The sequence below is a fragment of the Theobroma cacao genome, chromosome 5 (genome assembly GCF_000208745.1).
Source record: "Theobroma cacao cultivar B97-61/B2 chromosome 5, Criollo_cocoa_genome_V2, whole genome shotgun sequence".
In the NCBI taxonomy this organism is placed as follows: domain Eukaryota; kingdom Viridiplantae; phylum Streptophyta; class Magnoliopsida; order Malvales; family Malvaceae; genus Theobroma; species Theobroma cacao.
Genome location: NC_030854.1, coordinates 30,572,944 through 30,587,253, shown reverse-complemented (window position 1 = coordinate 30,587,253; position 14,310 = coordinate 30,572,944). Strand labels below are relative to the sequence as shown.

At 35.3% G+C, this 14,310-nt stretch overlaps 1 protein-coding gene across 1 annotated transcript; it reads right to left on the bottom strand.

The window, feature by feature from the left end:
• On the bottom strand, positions 1–11,814 carry LOC18599365 (intron-binding protein aquarius). Its single transcript, XM_007029308.2, has 14 exons — positions 11,189–11,814; positions 10,628–10,717; positions 10,306–10,368; positions 8,780–8,866; positions 8,548–8,700; positions 8,266–8,423; positions 7,791–8,025; positions 7,529–7,639; positions 5,808–6,866; positions 5,445–5,708; positions 3,254–3,439; positions 2,004–3,158; positions 1,392–1,742; positions 1–832 (listed from the first exon to the last, which is right to left on the bottom strand). Exons 1-14 carry the CDS (start codon positions 11,606–11,608, stop codon positions 545–547), a joined length of 4,620 nt encoding a protein of 1,539 aa, XP_007029370.2. The 5' UTR covers positions 11,609–11,814; the 3' UTR covers positions 1–544.

Below are 14,310 nucleotides of genomic sequence, written 5' to 3'. Positions count from 1 at the left end.
GCAATGAGAATCAATAGTCTCTGTTATCTGATGACTACACTAAATTAAGTTAAGCAAATAAGGTCATCACTACAATACAATACACAAAAGCTTCACCATGGCCCGTTACCATACACCAAACTTTAATCATTTTCGTTTACTAGGAGAGAAACAATTAGACAAAAATTAAGCACCAAAATCTGGTCTTGTACCTTTTTACTCCCACATGATGCAATTGAAACCTAGTGAATCTTCAAAATGTCCCTTTCATCACTTTCATGACCCTTTTTCACTCCTTTGTCAGCAAGAAGCTTTAAACCGCACGAATAGAAGGATCCAAAACACTTTACCTTTCAACATGTCACCCCAAGGTCCGGAAAGCAAGTAGCTTATAGCTCTAACACCTCCATATGAACAGCAGCTATGTAGATCTATAGCTAAGCCACATCTGGAGGAAAGCAGCAGTTCTCTCTGATTAAGGAAAAAGCACTGTCTTCACCGATGCTTGTTGGCTACCTGTGCAACTCAAGGAAAGAGGGCTGAAGTGCATCATTTTCTTTCTTAACTAGGGCACCCTGTTTTCATCATTTGCACAAACTTCAGCATCTTTTTCTGCATTTGACAGGTTCTCTGGAGGTAGCACCCCATCTGGACCATTTGCAAGACCATCTACATCTTTAGCTTCCTCTCCATTGTTTTCATGTACATTGTCATCAATTCTACCATTTTCAGCCACTGATGTATCAATGTCCATGGCCTGGTTTGGGGATATTGAATTGTCCTCACTATTTTGCTCCTCTGATGTTCCCATGTGTTGTCCAGAATAAGCCATGTACTGATACATGGCATGTGCCTGAAGAATAAAAAATAAATAAAATGTACCAAACTTTAATGAAATATGAGCAGTAGCCTACTAACAACAGGTATGGTTTTCCTGATAAAAATGCTTAAAAAAGAGCTCTAATCACTCACATCATTCCTAACACAGTCAGAGATGAGCTAACACATTTTAAATGAGGGTGTTTAAAGATAGACTACAACTTTCTCCCCAAAAAGAAACACAGAAAGACGTGTCCTCTTATATGGTTGTGGAAAGAGTAAAATCAATGTTTCCAATAGATTACACTAAGAACAAAAACCATTAGGTTATTTGACTCATGAGATGTAGGTAGAACAAAAAAAGGAGAAAATTGTATAGATAAATCAACAACTCTCTAATCAATGATTACATGATGAGAGTTTTTACTATTACTAATGGATTAAACCATATCGAGAGATGATTCACTAGACTATAAATAAAAGTTCCAATGTCACTTTGATAAAATGTGATTGCAGTAAAAAGATCATTGAAAACATGAATAACCACCTAAGAAAAGAACAAAAATGATATATCCACAAACAAAGTGGAATACCTGTTGTAATTGATTTATTTTCCCATAAACTATGTTTGCCATCTCCTCAACACCACCAACAAGATATGGATGCCCAATGTCTTCAACATGTCGCTCAGTAAATGACGTGCTCTCATTCAAATTTAGAGCAAGATGATCAGGTCTCTGAAGCAGCAGGTGGAAAGTAGGCTGGAGTTCATAACACTGTTCAAACAGAGAGCGTCGACAAAAGACATACAGGCCAAGGCGAGCACGTGACATGGCAACCACCAATCTTCGAACATCACGAAGGTGACCGACAAAGCGAGTACGAACAAGAGAAAGCAAAATAAAATCATTTTGCTGGCCTTGAAACTTATCAACTGTGGTAACCTGTAAATACATTAATAAGAACAACATATGAAAATAGCCTCAGCGTATAAAAATAAAGATTTCAACAAGGACATTTATATGGCTGAGGAAAAATTCACGAACGCAACCTCTTAAAATATAGCATCCAATCTACTAAGAAAAACCATTCATCAATACCAACCATAACTTTACTATTTCAGAGTGCAATGATTTACCCATAACCCACACCATCCATGATACCTAAGCAAACCTTAATGACAGGTAAAATCTGAAGTAACTAACCTTACTGGGTGGACCAATGAAATCATATGGAAGACACCTTCTGTTGATAACATCACGAATCAGAAGCTTCTGACCATTGTAAGTTGTCAAGATGGAAATTTTATTTGCAGGGTAGCCCAGTAATCGCATGTATATATAGACACTGACAACATATTCAGCCTCCCCTTCATTTTGATAAAACCAAGGAGAGGGGGCAGTCTCACCTCTCCCATGGTAATCAGGCACATCCACTAGTTGGTAATCATGGGAAAATCCAGCATTTGCTCTATGGAAGATAGGTTCCTCTTTCACATAAAGAAGGTCCCCCAAATCCTGGTACCTCCAGTTGTAAAGTTGGGCTATACTTGGCCTGGCTCTACCCTGAGCATTAAGCTCAATGTAAGGAATACCAAGCCGAACAAACCTTGTAAACAAACTCTGATCCATGTGGCTGTACTTTTGGAAAGCCATATTTTTCACAACAGGGGGCAGCTGGTGATGATCACCAATCAATATGCAACGTTTAAGCCGTGCATAGCCATCTTCCTGCCTTTGGAGCAACATTGGGATAAAAGTTTCAATCTCCAGAATCTGGGCACTTTCTTCCATCAACAGGTTGTCATACTTGAAACCAAGTTGAAGGAAATCCTTTCTCTTTAGGGCAGCATGCGTACATGTCATAGCCACAATCTTTGCCTGCTTGGTCATCAGGTAATTTGCTCGATCAGCTGTTGATTTGAGCAATTCAAATGCCCTGCACTCTTCAAGCTCTTGGAACATAGTCTTAAGATGACGAAAGCACCCCTTGGCCGCTCGCATATCTTTCTCAAATGATTGGCCAGTAAAGACTGCCTGAGGAGTGTTGGAGAAAAACTCCTTGAAAGGAAAGCGGTCTTGAACGAATGCTGGTTTATCTTCATTACCCGCACAAGCGGCAAGGAATTGCTCCCAGCGTGAATACACATGAAGCAACCAAAAATATCCAGCAGTTTCACAAGTATAGCCTACATCTTCAGGAAGTTGTAGGGATCTTGCAAGCCTCTCTACCTCACTAAGCAATTCTAGCCGTCGAACAAGCATTGCATTCACACGTCCTTGCCTACTGAAGTCCAGATCAGTTGCTAGCTCTTGCTCACCCTGACCAAGACGAAGAAGATAGCGTGCAGGCACATCTCTCTGAAACACCAAATGGTAACACACATAAAAAAATTTGCAACAATGTACATTCTAAGTGGAAGAAAATTGCATCAGTTAAACTATGAATGCCATACCTCCATTATCTTCTCAAAAAGGTCATTCAAAGCCTGATTTGAATGAGTAATTATTAATGTTCTCTGAGAAGGACAATTGTGATAGAGAACATTCAATATTTGCACCGCCGTATCAGTTTTACCCGTTCCTGGTGGACCCACAACCATAGTTAATCCAGGCTGAATACCTGAGATGATCGCTCCAATCTGCACAAAAAGGGAAAATTAGAAGTGGTTACTCAGAAAATTCTCTGAAATTTATTAACTCTTTAACTCAAGATTAATCTGTCAGGAAATCAGCATCAGATCTCTAGAAACAAATATCACTTTACTTCTAGTCATAATATTTCCCAATAACCGTATTCATGAAAATCTAAAACTGCAGCATTATAACTTTTCTCTAAAAACTCGTCTTTCCTAAAAGGAGAAAAAAAAAAAGGGGCCGACAGGAACCAAGAAAGAAAGAAATAATGATTTGAAAACAATAAAGCATCATTATGAAAGTTTTCAATTACTGCAGTCTCTCATAAAACACACGTTTAAGTATTGACACAATTGTCCAGGCATAACCAAATTGAACCAACTCCTCCATTTTACTGATAAGTGGAAACTCTTCTTGATAAAATGTGACAAAAGAAAAGCAAGGTGAATGAAAGAAATACAAGCAAAAGGGAATTGTCAACTTTTCTCAAGCTGAAGAGTTCCATTCCAATACCCTAACCACATATTAAAGCTACCATATTGAGTAGTTTGCATCAACAAAGCAGTAGTCATCATCCACTGAAATGAGAAAAAGTAAATTGGGACCTCTTCTATTAAGCTTTCTTCAAGGAAGAACTATTATATTTCAACTCTTTTCAGTATGAAGGTACAAGACAAGAACAGACAGAAAGAACATTATAATTCTTCAACACTACCTGCTGCTGACTAAGTTGCTATTACAACCTCATTTTTTAAGGTGAAGTAACAATACAGAGCAGGAGGCTCCCATATTGAGGTAAAATAACAATCACACTAGACAAAGTCCCTTAATTTGAAAGTACATTGTTAAGTAGCACTGGAAACAACTACTAAGGTTGAAGCTAAAACCAAATTAACAAGGAAAACTTTTACATTAACATGAACCAGGAATGCAAAGATAGAAGTTGACAGATTTGAAATATGCAATTTAATGAGAAAGAGTGATATACCAAATCCTAGAAAAGGAATTGTTGTAACACGAATGCAAAGAAGTCTAACTTCTCATCTTATAATCATTTCTCATCCCTCTTATATGTTAGAAAATAGAAACCATTCCAAATTATAGTTTTAAAAGAGATAAGCCTATATCACCAACTCCTCCATGTCTTTTTTTAAGCTAAATACTACAATCAATTATGGATATGTTCATTTTGAGATACAAGGTGACTTTGGGGCATCCCATCCCAACATGCTTGATTTCTATGAAGCAGATACCTACACTATCTTTGATATCTGATGTCTTGTTAGCATATAGGATCCCCAGTAAATTTGTCAGTAATTTTTCTTAGACAACCTAACCTCCTCTATACTAAGAGGAAACCTTGGAAGCCCATCTTCTCTCAGTGGTTTACCAATTAAATAAAGCAAATAGGAATGCTAAAGATAAAAGATTACTGGAAACGTAAGATTCCAGTAACAGAAACTGCAGGGATTAAAGTAACTTTCTGCTGTCATGCAGGTGTCCAAGAAACATTCTCCCATCAAACAAAATAAAGGTATCAAACTATCATTCTATTAGATTACTAGTAATCCTCTAATATCTCTCAAAGCAAACAGAATACATATATACTAGCAAAAGCATAATGAAGTGTCATTCATGAGGTCTCTCCAGGAACAACTGAGATACGAGTGAAAAACTCAAAACAAATGATAAGAGTTGCACACTATTAAAAGACCATAAATTGTCTAATTTAGCGGAATCATACACCTCCCTACCCCAATTATTTATCTTAAAAAACAAACGAAATCAGAAAATGCACAGAATTCACTTTGTAAAGTAAAAAGGACACAAGAAGTTAACAACATTATTAAAATTCCAAGATAAAAACTGAAAGAGAGACAGATAAGTCAGTAAAGTAAAAAGGACACATGAAGCTCACAACATTATTAAAATTCCAAGATAAAAACTGAAAGAGAGACAAATAAGATATCAATAAAATTTCCATTAAATTCAAAAAGAGTTTCCTGATACCTGGGTAGGTGTAAATCTAACTGAGTTTTGTTTTGGTTGATCTTGAGGATAAGGACCTGGGTCAGGAGGGATGTATGCTTCAACAATTAGTTTTTCTTTCTCAATACAAGCATGCACTATATTGGCATCATTCACTGAACCAGTATCAGATATTCCATTTCCTGACAGAGCATGAGTATCGCTTTTAAGCAACTGAGGAAGCTTGATACAAAAAGGTGGCCTTGGATCCAAATTTTCTCTACCATCTGAATCAACAAAGTAAACCTTGAAACAGAACAAGAAAAGAAGATTTCAGCATTCTCCAGAACACATTAAACTGCAGCGGTAGAAGTGAACATTGATCTGTAAAGAAAAAGTAAAAACCTGATAATGTGGAAAACTCTCTTTCAAATGGTCTGCACTAAGAAAAGTATCTTTGAAATCCACTGTTTCTAGAAGATCAGGCATATTTGTCCACTGTGCAGCAGAAGGATGCCCATAGCCCAAAAATATTTTATGCAACCAATCAGGAACAATACAATATTCATTCATAAGATCTCTGATAGACTCTAAAATTGCTTTGAAGTTATTTTCCTTAGGTTTCCTCCTCATCAACACATTAAATGTCCCATAAACATCTTCAGCACCTTGTTCAGCAATGTCAGTCACATCCATGTGATATTGTGCAGTATCTAAAGCAATAGTCACAGTTCTTAGTTCACCTTTTGGTGGCTTCCACTCCTCACGTTTAGTTCTTCCACTAAAATCATTCATGAGAGTTCCCTCCTCATCACGGATCTCAATAATTTCACATCCCCGTACATATTGAAGGCCAAGCTTCTCTGGTACACTAGCTTTAGCATCTTCCTCTGCACTTAGAGGCTTAAATGAGGGGCTAATAGATAGCAAAAATAAAACATCATGCTCCTTAAGGGCATCCCATTCTGATCTTATTTGTGATCTATAACTAGAAATGCTGTAGGTAACCTCTGCAGTTACAGAAGCCGGCTTGACTTCGCCGATATTTGGCTGCTTTACCTCAGTGATTTTGAACTCTTTTATTGGCACAGCCATTCTTGACCAGCCACGAAAAGCAGTTTCTCCCTCATTATTGATGTAGGCAAGAAGGTGCGGAACAGCTTCTTGAATGTCTTCACGAATTTCATATGTAGATTCAAGACGGAAGAGATTGAAATTCCTTAGAAGATAATCATGGAGTGTTAAGAATTGTAGGTTAAGCTTTGGAAGAGCTAGACAACCTTCACCAGAGTAATTAATACTTGGCACAACACTTTCATCCCACATAATCTGCTCATTTGGGTAGAGAGGAAGAGCATTTATGGCTTCCTTTTGAGACTGCTGTTTCTCAAAAAAGGAGACCATCACCTCAATGAGAAAATCAACCCTATCTGACCAAGGATCATTCTTCGAGACCAGTTTGAGCTGAAAAGAAAAATGGTAAATCTGTTAATAAAGCAATGATCTCAGCACTCAGAAACTAAAATGGTCATATTGGTTATAGTAACGGTAATCATTCACAGACAGGTGAGCATGCAAGCATATTGCCGGCTAGAGCAACAATCAAAAGAAAACAAGTTTTGGAGCTAACTGAATAAAGCAAAAAACATGGCAAAGCAAACATGAGGATTTAGAATAATCTTGTACTAATTAAGCAAGAAAGTCAGGCATTGACCAACAGAATAACAAAATGCTGATTGATGCAGAAAAAGGAGGGAAAAAAAAAGACAGATAGATAATAGAAGTTAGAGGAAAAATCAGAAATAGAAGCAATAATGGAGAAACAGGTGTACTCGGGGAGAAAACAGGAAAAAAATCAATAGAGTGAGAAAAATCTCAACACTCAAGATTTCAAAGTCTCAGACTCAATAGTTCATCATCCAAGACCTAATGAAAACTGAAATAACATAAAGTATTGACAAACTAAATCCCAACCCTAACAAAATAAAAACGCAAGTTAAAAGAACTAAAATTACAACTCATAAACCATGACAACTGCCACACAATCGGAGCGAACATCTCAACATAAATTCATTCTTTGAAAATCCTGGTTTCACAAGAAACAAAAAACTTCACAACATACGAACCTTACAGCAAACCAAGTCCTTTAATTCTTCAGGAGAAAGTACAGATAATTTTTTTGAGAGATCTGCACGCTTGTGTATTGCACCAATGTTGGCCAGTGCAAGTTCTTGCAACTACAATCACCGTAGAAATAAACGAAAAAAAAAGGTTTAGATATCACTAACAACATCAATACTTCATAGATCTGAAATCTATGAACTATAAAAGATAGGGCATTCTGCTAGTGAGAAGCATTTGTTGATAAACCAACTGCTTATGACAGACCTTAGGAATTTTCTTAAAAGCAAGCAGCTGCAAGGATTGAAGACGATCATAATGAGATTGAAGCACCTCATCATCTGTCAACTGAGTGCCAACATGATCATTTATCTCAAAATTTTCATAGAACTGTAGCAAGTCCACAAGTTGCGCAAAGAGTTTCCCTTTGTCGCGTCTATAAAGAGCACTTAAATGGCATTTGGCAACAACAGCTACATCAGCCACAAGAGGTCTCAGGTACCTGTACCTCAAAAAATACAATGACACTGAGAAACGAAGATGATGATTAAAAGAAGGGGGAAAGAAAAGTAAGAAAGCAGATGAGAAAGGAGTTTCACGAACAATAAGACTTCTGTTAAAAGTCAAACCTCCCCCCCTTCATTTCCTAAAAGAGCAGGAAAAAAAAACCAACAACAAGAACAGGAAAACGAATTTGTTAAAAACTAAAAGAATACAAGACCCTGTTGCAGGGCAAAGATACCTCCTTGTTGGCAGTTGACTCAATAGATCAATGAGAAATTCCATAAACCTCTCACAGTACAAGACAGAAGCATCATCAACTTGCTCAAAACTACAAGCATCAAGTTCATCATCTTCATTAACAGAATGCTTCCTGGAAAACACCTTGTGATCAAGCACCTGAATAACATTGAAAAATGGCAATTAAGCAGCTGCAAAATCGTTGAACATCCCCAACCCCAACCCCACCTCCCCAATGAAAAAAAAAAAAACAACAAAAGCAACTAATTTTCCAGCAGAGTACCTCAAGAAACTCTTCTATCAGATTTCTCAAAAAGTTTACTTCCAATGAAGATAAGGGGTCAACATGTACGCCTTGCTTCTTAGCATCATCAGCTTCTTTCTTTATCATTCGTTTCCATTTCTTGATCAAATCAGGATTAAGACAAAGTTCCATCTACAAATGAGAAAAAAAAAATCAGATACCCACAGCGAAAAGAGGGATTTTAGATACAATTTATCCAATAAAACCTTACCTGAAAACGACCATATGACAAACTGTGCCAGGATCGCAAACTTGCCAATCTAAGGACAGTTTCCCTAACAATTTCATCTTCCAAACTCTGTTACATTCAATAGTTACAACATAAGAAAACAGATAGGAGCTTGAGAAGATTGTTGTATGTCTACACATATACTTTTCAAGAATTGCTTCCCATCTTCAGCTCTAACATACTGTTTTGGGGCAGAGAACACAAATCGTTCTTCCATTCAACCAGTTTAAGGTTAGGAGCCATTGATTATTTTTATTTACTGTAAACTTGTTCACAGAGGGGAATCAATTTATTAATAAAAAGAAACTTAACTCATTTGATCCAAAAATGAAAGAATTTTCAAATTTTCCAGTGATTTTAAGAAGGTAGTCCATTGTCCCCTAATCCCTGAATGCAGTTATGGCAAAAGAGTTATTAACTTTATTTTCTTTTTGAGAGGCAAAGGGGTACATAAGAATTTTGAGCTACAGAAAGCGAGATAGCTCTCTACCATCCCATAAATCCCACCCACCCATTCCAAGATTCAAACTAAGACCTCTGGCTCTAAGATAAACACCAGCATGTCCCCTTAGGGACAAAAGAGGTGTTATTTGTAAAATGATGCAAACTCATTCTGCCACCCACAACTTCTCACTTTATCTCTTCTAAACATCTGGCCCCTCTGTCTCCCTTTCTATCTCCACCCAAGCCTTGCACCACCATCTTTTGGAAAACATTTCAGACAATAATAATTTATAGTCTTCTTTCTCTGAACAACATCTTCCTATCCCATTACTTCTTCCTTTTTTTACCTCAGATTGGACATGCTATAATACCATGCACTGATAAATTTGGTGCCTGTTTCCTGAATGGGCGGGTATAGGGTGCAGTTGGTGGTGGACAGGATGTTGCTCACCAGCAATTGCATGCCCCTGAAGTGACAACGCTTGAACATGAAGAAAAGCAAAGGAAAATAGCAGAATCCCAGAACAAATGCCATATTCAGAAGCAATTATTCAACAAATTTGTTGCCAATGCAGAAATATTAAATTTCTCCATTTCAATTTGCTCCATATTGAACGCAATGGAAACTTTTACATGTGTCATCTAGAAACAGCCTCACTATTCCAACCAATGTGATTTTCAAGTCTACCTTTACCCTTTTATCCTCTCTACTTGCATTAAACCGTTATCTTAAACAACTACATCCCCAGCCTTATGATGAATATAGCATAATATACTTTCACCACTTAAACAACCATGAAAGTAGATGAATAGAACATGTTATTTTCCTATGTTTATGGTACCAGTCATATCCTTGCTCATTGACATGAGCCTCTTGTGGGTAAACAATCAAGGCATCTAGATTCCATCCAGAAATGACTAGTCAAAGCATGCTAAAATTTATCAACCAAAAGACATATTATCACCAATAGAATAACTGCTACTAAAGAGCAACTATTTGACAATACACGAATTTGTAACATATAAATGCATTCACTAAAAGTATCCTTATGGTACTAAATTACCTGAAAAGCATTGATCATGAAAACTAGATAATTCGTTTTCTCCGCAATGGTTAAATCTCTTCCCTGCATCCAAATCAGGTTATCAAATATTCAGCCTATGTGTCAATATTTTCTAATCATAGAATACTGAAGTACTATATTTAGTGCTTTTGTTTGAAGAAATGAAACAAATATGACCACATCTACAAGATCATACATCAAATAGAATAGCTTGGGGAGTTCTTCTATACCATTAGTCACTTTCTTAGAAAATTAATCAAATTATAATTAGACATTTAACAAGCCCTCAGTTGCACTAATTGAAAGAAATATCAATACAAACCTCCTTCAGCCGAAGGACCCTCTCAAGGAATCCTGTGAACACATCCTTCTGATCATAAAAGCATGACCAAGCAGCCACATTCTCTCGAAACTGCAATGTTCAAAGATAAATTGTCCAGAGTCACTCATTGAATTAATTCAAGCTTGCTATTTACTTTTTACTTTTTGCTTCCTAGAAAGTTATTAAACACCAAAAACATGCAAAAGAAACTAAAATTATACTCAATTAAAAATGAGCAAAGACTTCCAGTTAACCTCAAAAATTAGCAAAGACTAAAATCCCACACCAATTTTAACATAACTATGTAAAAGTAATATCATGCATTTTGTTCTCAAAAACATTTATATTTCAATAATTTAGTTTTTTTCTAACACCAACTCTAACATATCTACTTAACAGTATTGATCATTATTTGCTTCTACATCAAAACGTGTATTTTCATTTCTTGCTTCTGGAAGAAAAAATCAAGAAGCAAAACCAACAACGAATCAGTAACTCAAATAGTTTAAATCTATTAACTCTAAATAATGTAAAACAAAATTAATTACAAAAAACACTTACCTTCTCATTGACCATCAAAATCATGGACATAACATGCTCATAGGACGCCGTCTCAGCATCAAAATTCGGCCACAAGTAATTTTCCAAATACTGGCTGACTTCCAATATCATAACCCTTTGCAACGGTACCGTCTTCCTCAGCGACTTCCCCTCCGACTTCACAGTAAGCTCCGTGTCATAAATCTCCTTAACTAGCTGAGGATCGAAAGGCTTGTTAGGCTTCGAACCGCCACTCTTTAGCCAATTTGCCGTGGCTATCCTAGTCAGCTGGTCTCGCTGGATTTCAGATAAAGTAATAGAGCTGGGAAGGGATGAACCGGGGCCAGATTTTGAGTCCAGTTGGTCAGTGAACTCGACTGGGTACTCGGCCACATGGTGGCGCTTGAAGTCGTAAACGCCGGTTCCGTGGACCTTTGTCATTGGGTGAAGTTGGTGAGTTTTAGGGATAGGGTTAGGGTTTTGGTGATAATTTAAAATTGCTAATGAAAATGGAGAAGGAAGTTACAAAAAGAAAAGGTTGAATGGGCGAGCATGAATGGATTACCCGTTCGCTTTGAGGCAATGCATGATTTGAATGAAGGCTCGGAAGGTTTTTGATGTTTAAGGACCTTGGGGGTGATATTGTTGCCGCCGAAGAAGAGTGCGTCTTCTTGGCCTTTTATACTTGGGTTCTCAACATTCGGCCCATAAACATTCACCTCGTTTTAAACAATAGAAAGGGCCTTTGGCCTAAAAAGAGCAATAATGAAAGAGCTAAGCCCATTGCAGGGCAGAAAGCATACCCATTAGCCTTTTTAAGGTTAAGTTCGGCCTGTTACGGTTGAAAACAGTGTATTTGAAATCAAGAAATTGTCGCATCAAAGCTGATTTTGAGATTTTTTCGCATTTGATATTATGCATAATGTTAAGACAATTCAAATAAATTTTTATTTTTTATTATATTTAATTAAATTTTTATATTTTTATTTTCGATCAAATAAACTCTTGTAACTAATTATTGATTAATTGTCATTAATCAAAATATTACTTATCATTTTATATTTATATGACACTAACATAATATTGATATGAATGATAAAAAATATCACATGAACATATTATCATGTCAAATTAATATAAAACGTCATCATTAATCATGATATACCAGCATACCAAATCATTATCAATTATAATACGATAGTTTGCTACATTAACGTTACATAGAATGATAAATGACATTTGAATTAAGTTAATCATTAATTATAATAACTTATTTGATTCAAAATAAAAAAATAAAGATTTTTTTTCTCAAAATAAAAATATCAGAGTTTGATTGAAAGTAATAAAAGTATAAATATTTATTTAAAATTTTTAAATAGATTAAGATCTTTTTAGATATTATGCCTTGATGTTATTGCGAAAAAGTGTGGTGGTGAGTTAAAATATGCAAAAAGATATGATATTGAAAAATAAATGAATAATCATTTTGAATTAAATTGTTGCTTAATTCAATTTTACCAAATAATTAAAATATAAAATTTAATAAAACGCATATTGCATCAAATTAGAAAATATATGAATCTCACTGTATTTTCATTTTAAATTCCAATATGTCATTATAACAAAAATATGGTAATTTTTTAGGCCCAAAAATGGTAAATTTTATATGCTTGAAATAAATTTCAAATAGAAAATTATTAAATTGTCTAACAAAAACAATTGATGATGCATAAGCATTTGACTGAATGTTAAACAAGACTTAATTTTAAAACTCATGAAAGAACTTGACATTTAAAATAAATGCTTCTTACAAATACTACCATTGTTTTCAAATTAAATGTCTATTTTATTATTTTAAAATGTTTTCAAGCAAAGTTTATGTTTTATAATAGATTTGAAGAGTGTGGTGATGATTTTGAGTGGAATGTAACAAAGCTTAATGGAGCTGATTGTGCACATGTGTAGCATTCGATGAGTCATGAGAGTTTGTTAATGAAGCACGTGACAAGCATGTGACAGCAGTTAGATTAATTGTTAATTGATTGATTAGTTAGTCTGTTAATCAAGATTTGTTACTAACTAGTTAAGATTACATGCAGTATAAATACTGCAATTGAAAAGGGAAAAAGGGAGATAAAAATAAAAAAAGTAAATATTTTGGACTTTTGGTAATAAAATGCCTTTATGTATATATAAAATTATATATAAGGAGGGAAAAACAGAAGAGGTAAAAGGTGTGAAAATTTGTTTGTCATATTTTGTTGTTTTCCTTTTTTGATTCTTCCTTTTCTTAAGTATTTTCTTTTAAAAATTTTCTAATTTAAAATTTTTTAAAAATAAAAAATCTGTAGCTCTAGAAATAGCATATATAAATTAATAGTTCTACAAACACTTATTAAATTATTTTCTTCACTTTTTCACGGGGCAAAGAGTTTAGTAAAGCTCTTGCTCAAAATATCATACCAAAATTTGTTTTATTTCTCTTTTTGGAAATTTTATTCTCTTCCGTATTTCAATAAATTCTTATTTATTTAAAGTTTAAAATAATAAAAGTTAGTTGACCATAAAGTTTTAATTATATTTAATAATAAAAAATCGCTTGTTTCGTTTATAAGCAAACAATATTTTTTTGAAAAGCAAGGAGATTTCATTAATAGGATGGGAAAAAGATTTCCCCTGTACAAGAGGCACAGTGTACAGCCAAAGCAAAACAAAAGGAGTATTGGTTAGTATGCCCATCTCCTGAAGGGGTATACTTCTCCAAAACTCTTATTCAAAATTAAATCACACATCTGGACTCAAAGGTTCCTCGTAGACTTACAAAAAGAGTCAGCAAAAAAATCAATCCTTCCATTCAGCATTCTGGAAAAGAACCACCAAGATCGATTTGGAGTCCTAACCTTCCGTCATTTGAGAATCCAGAAAAACATCTCCAAAAAGCACAAAGATAGCAATTCAATCCATCCCACAGTAGAAAAAACACACAGGAAATCCAAGCAAAACCATCCAGTTGGCCTTTTGAAAAAATATGGGAGTATCATCAACAAAAAAGGGGGTTCTTACCTTGTTAGATGATCTCACTAGATAAAGTGATGGAGAAAAAAGAGAAACGAGGTAGGCTGCCCCTTTTAAGCCCAAGAAGC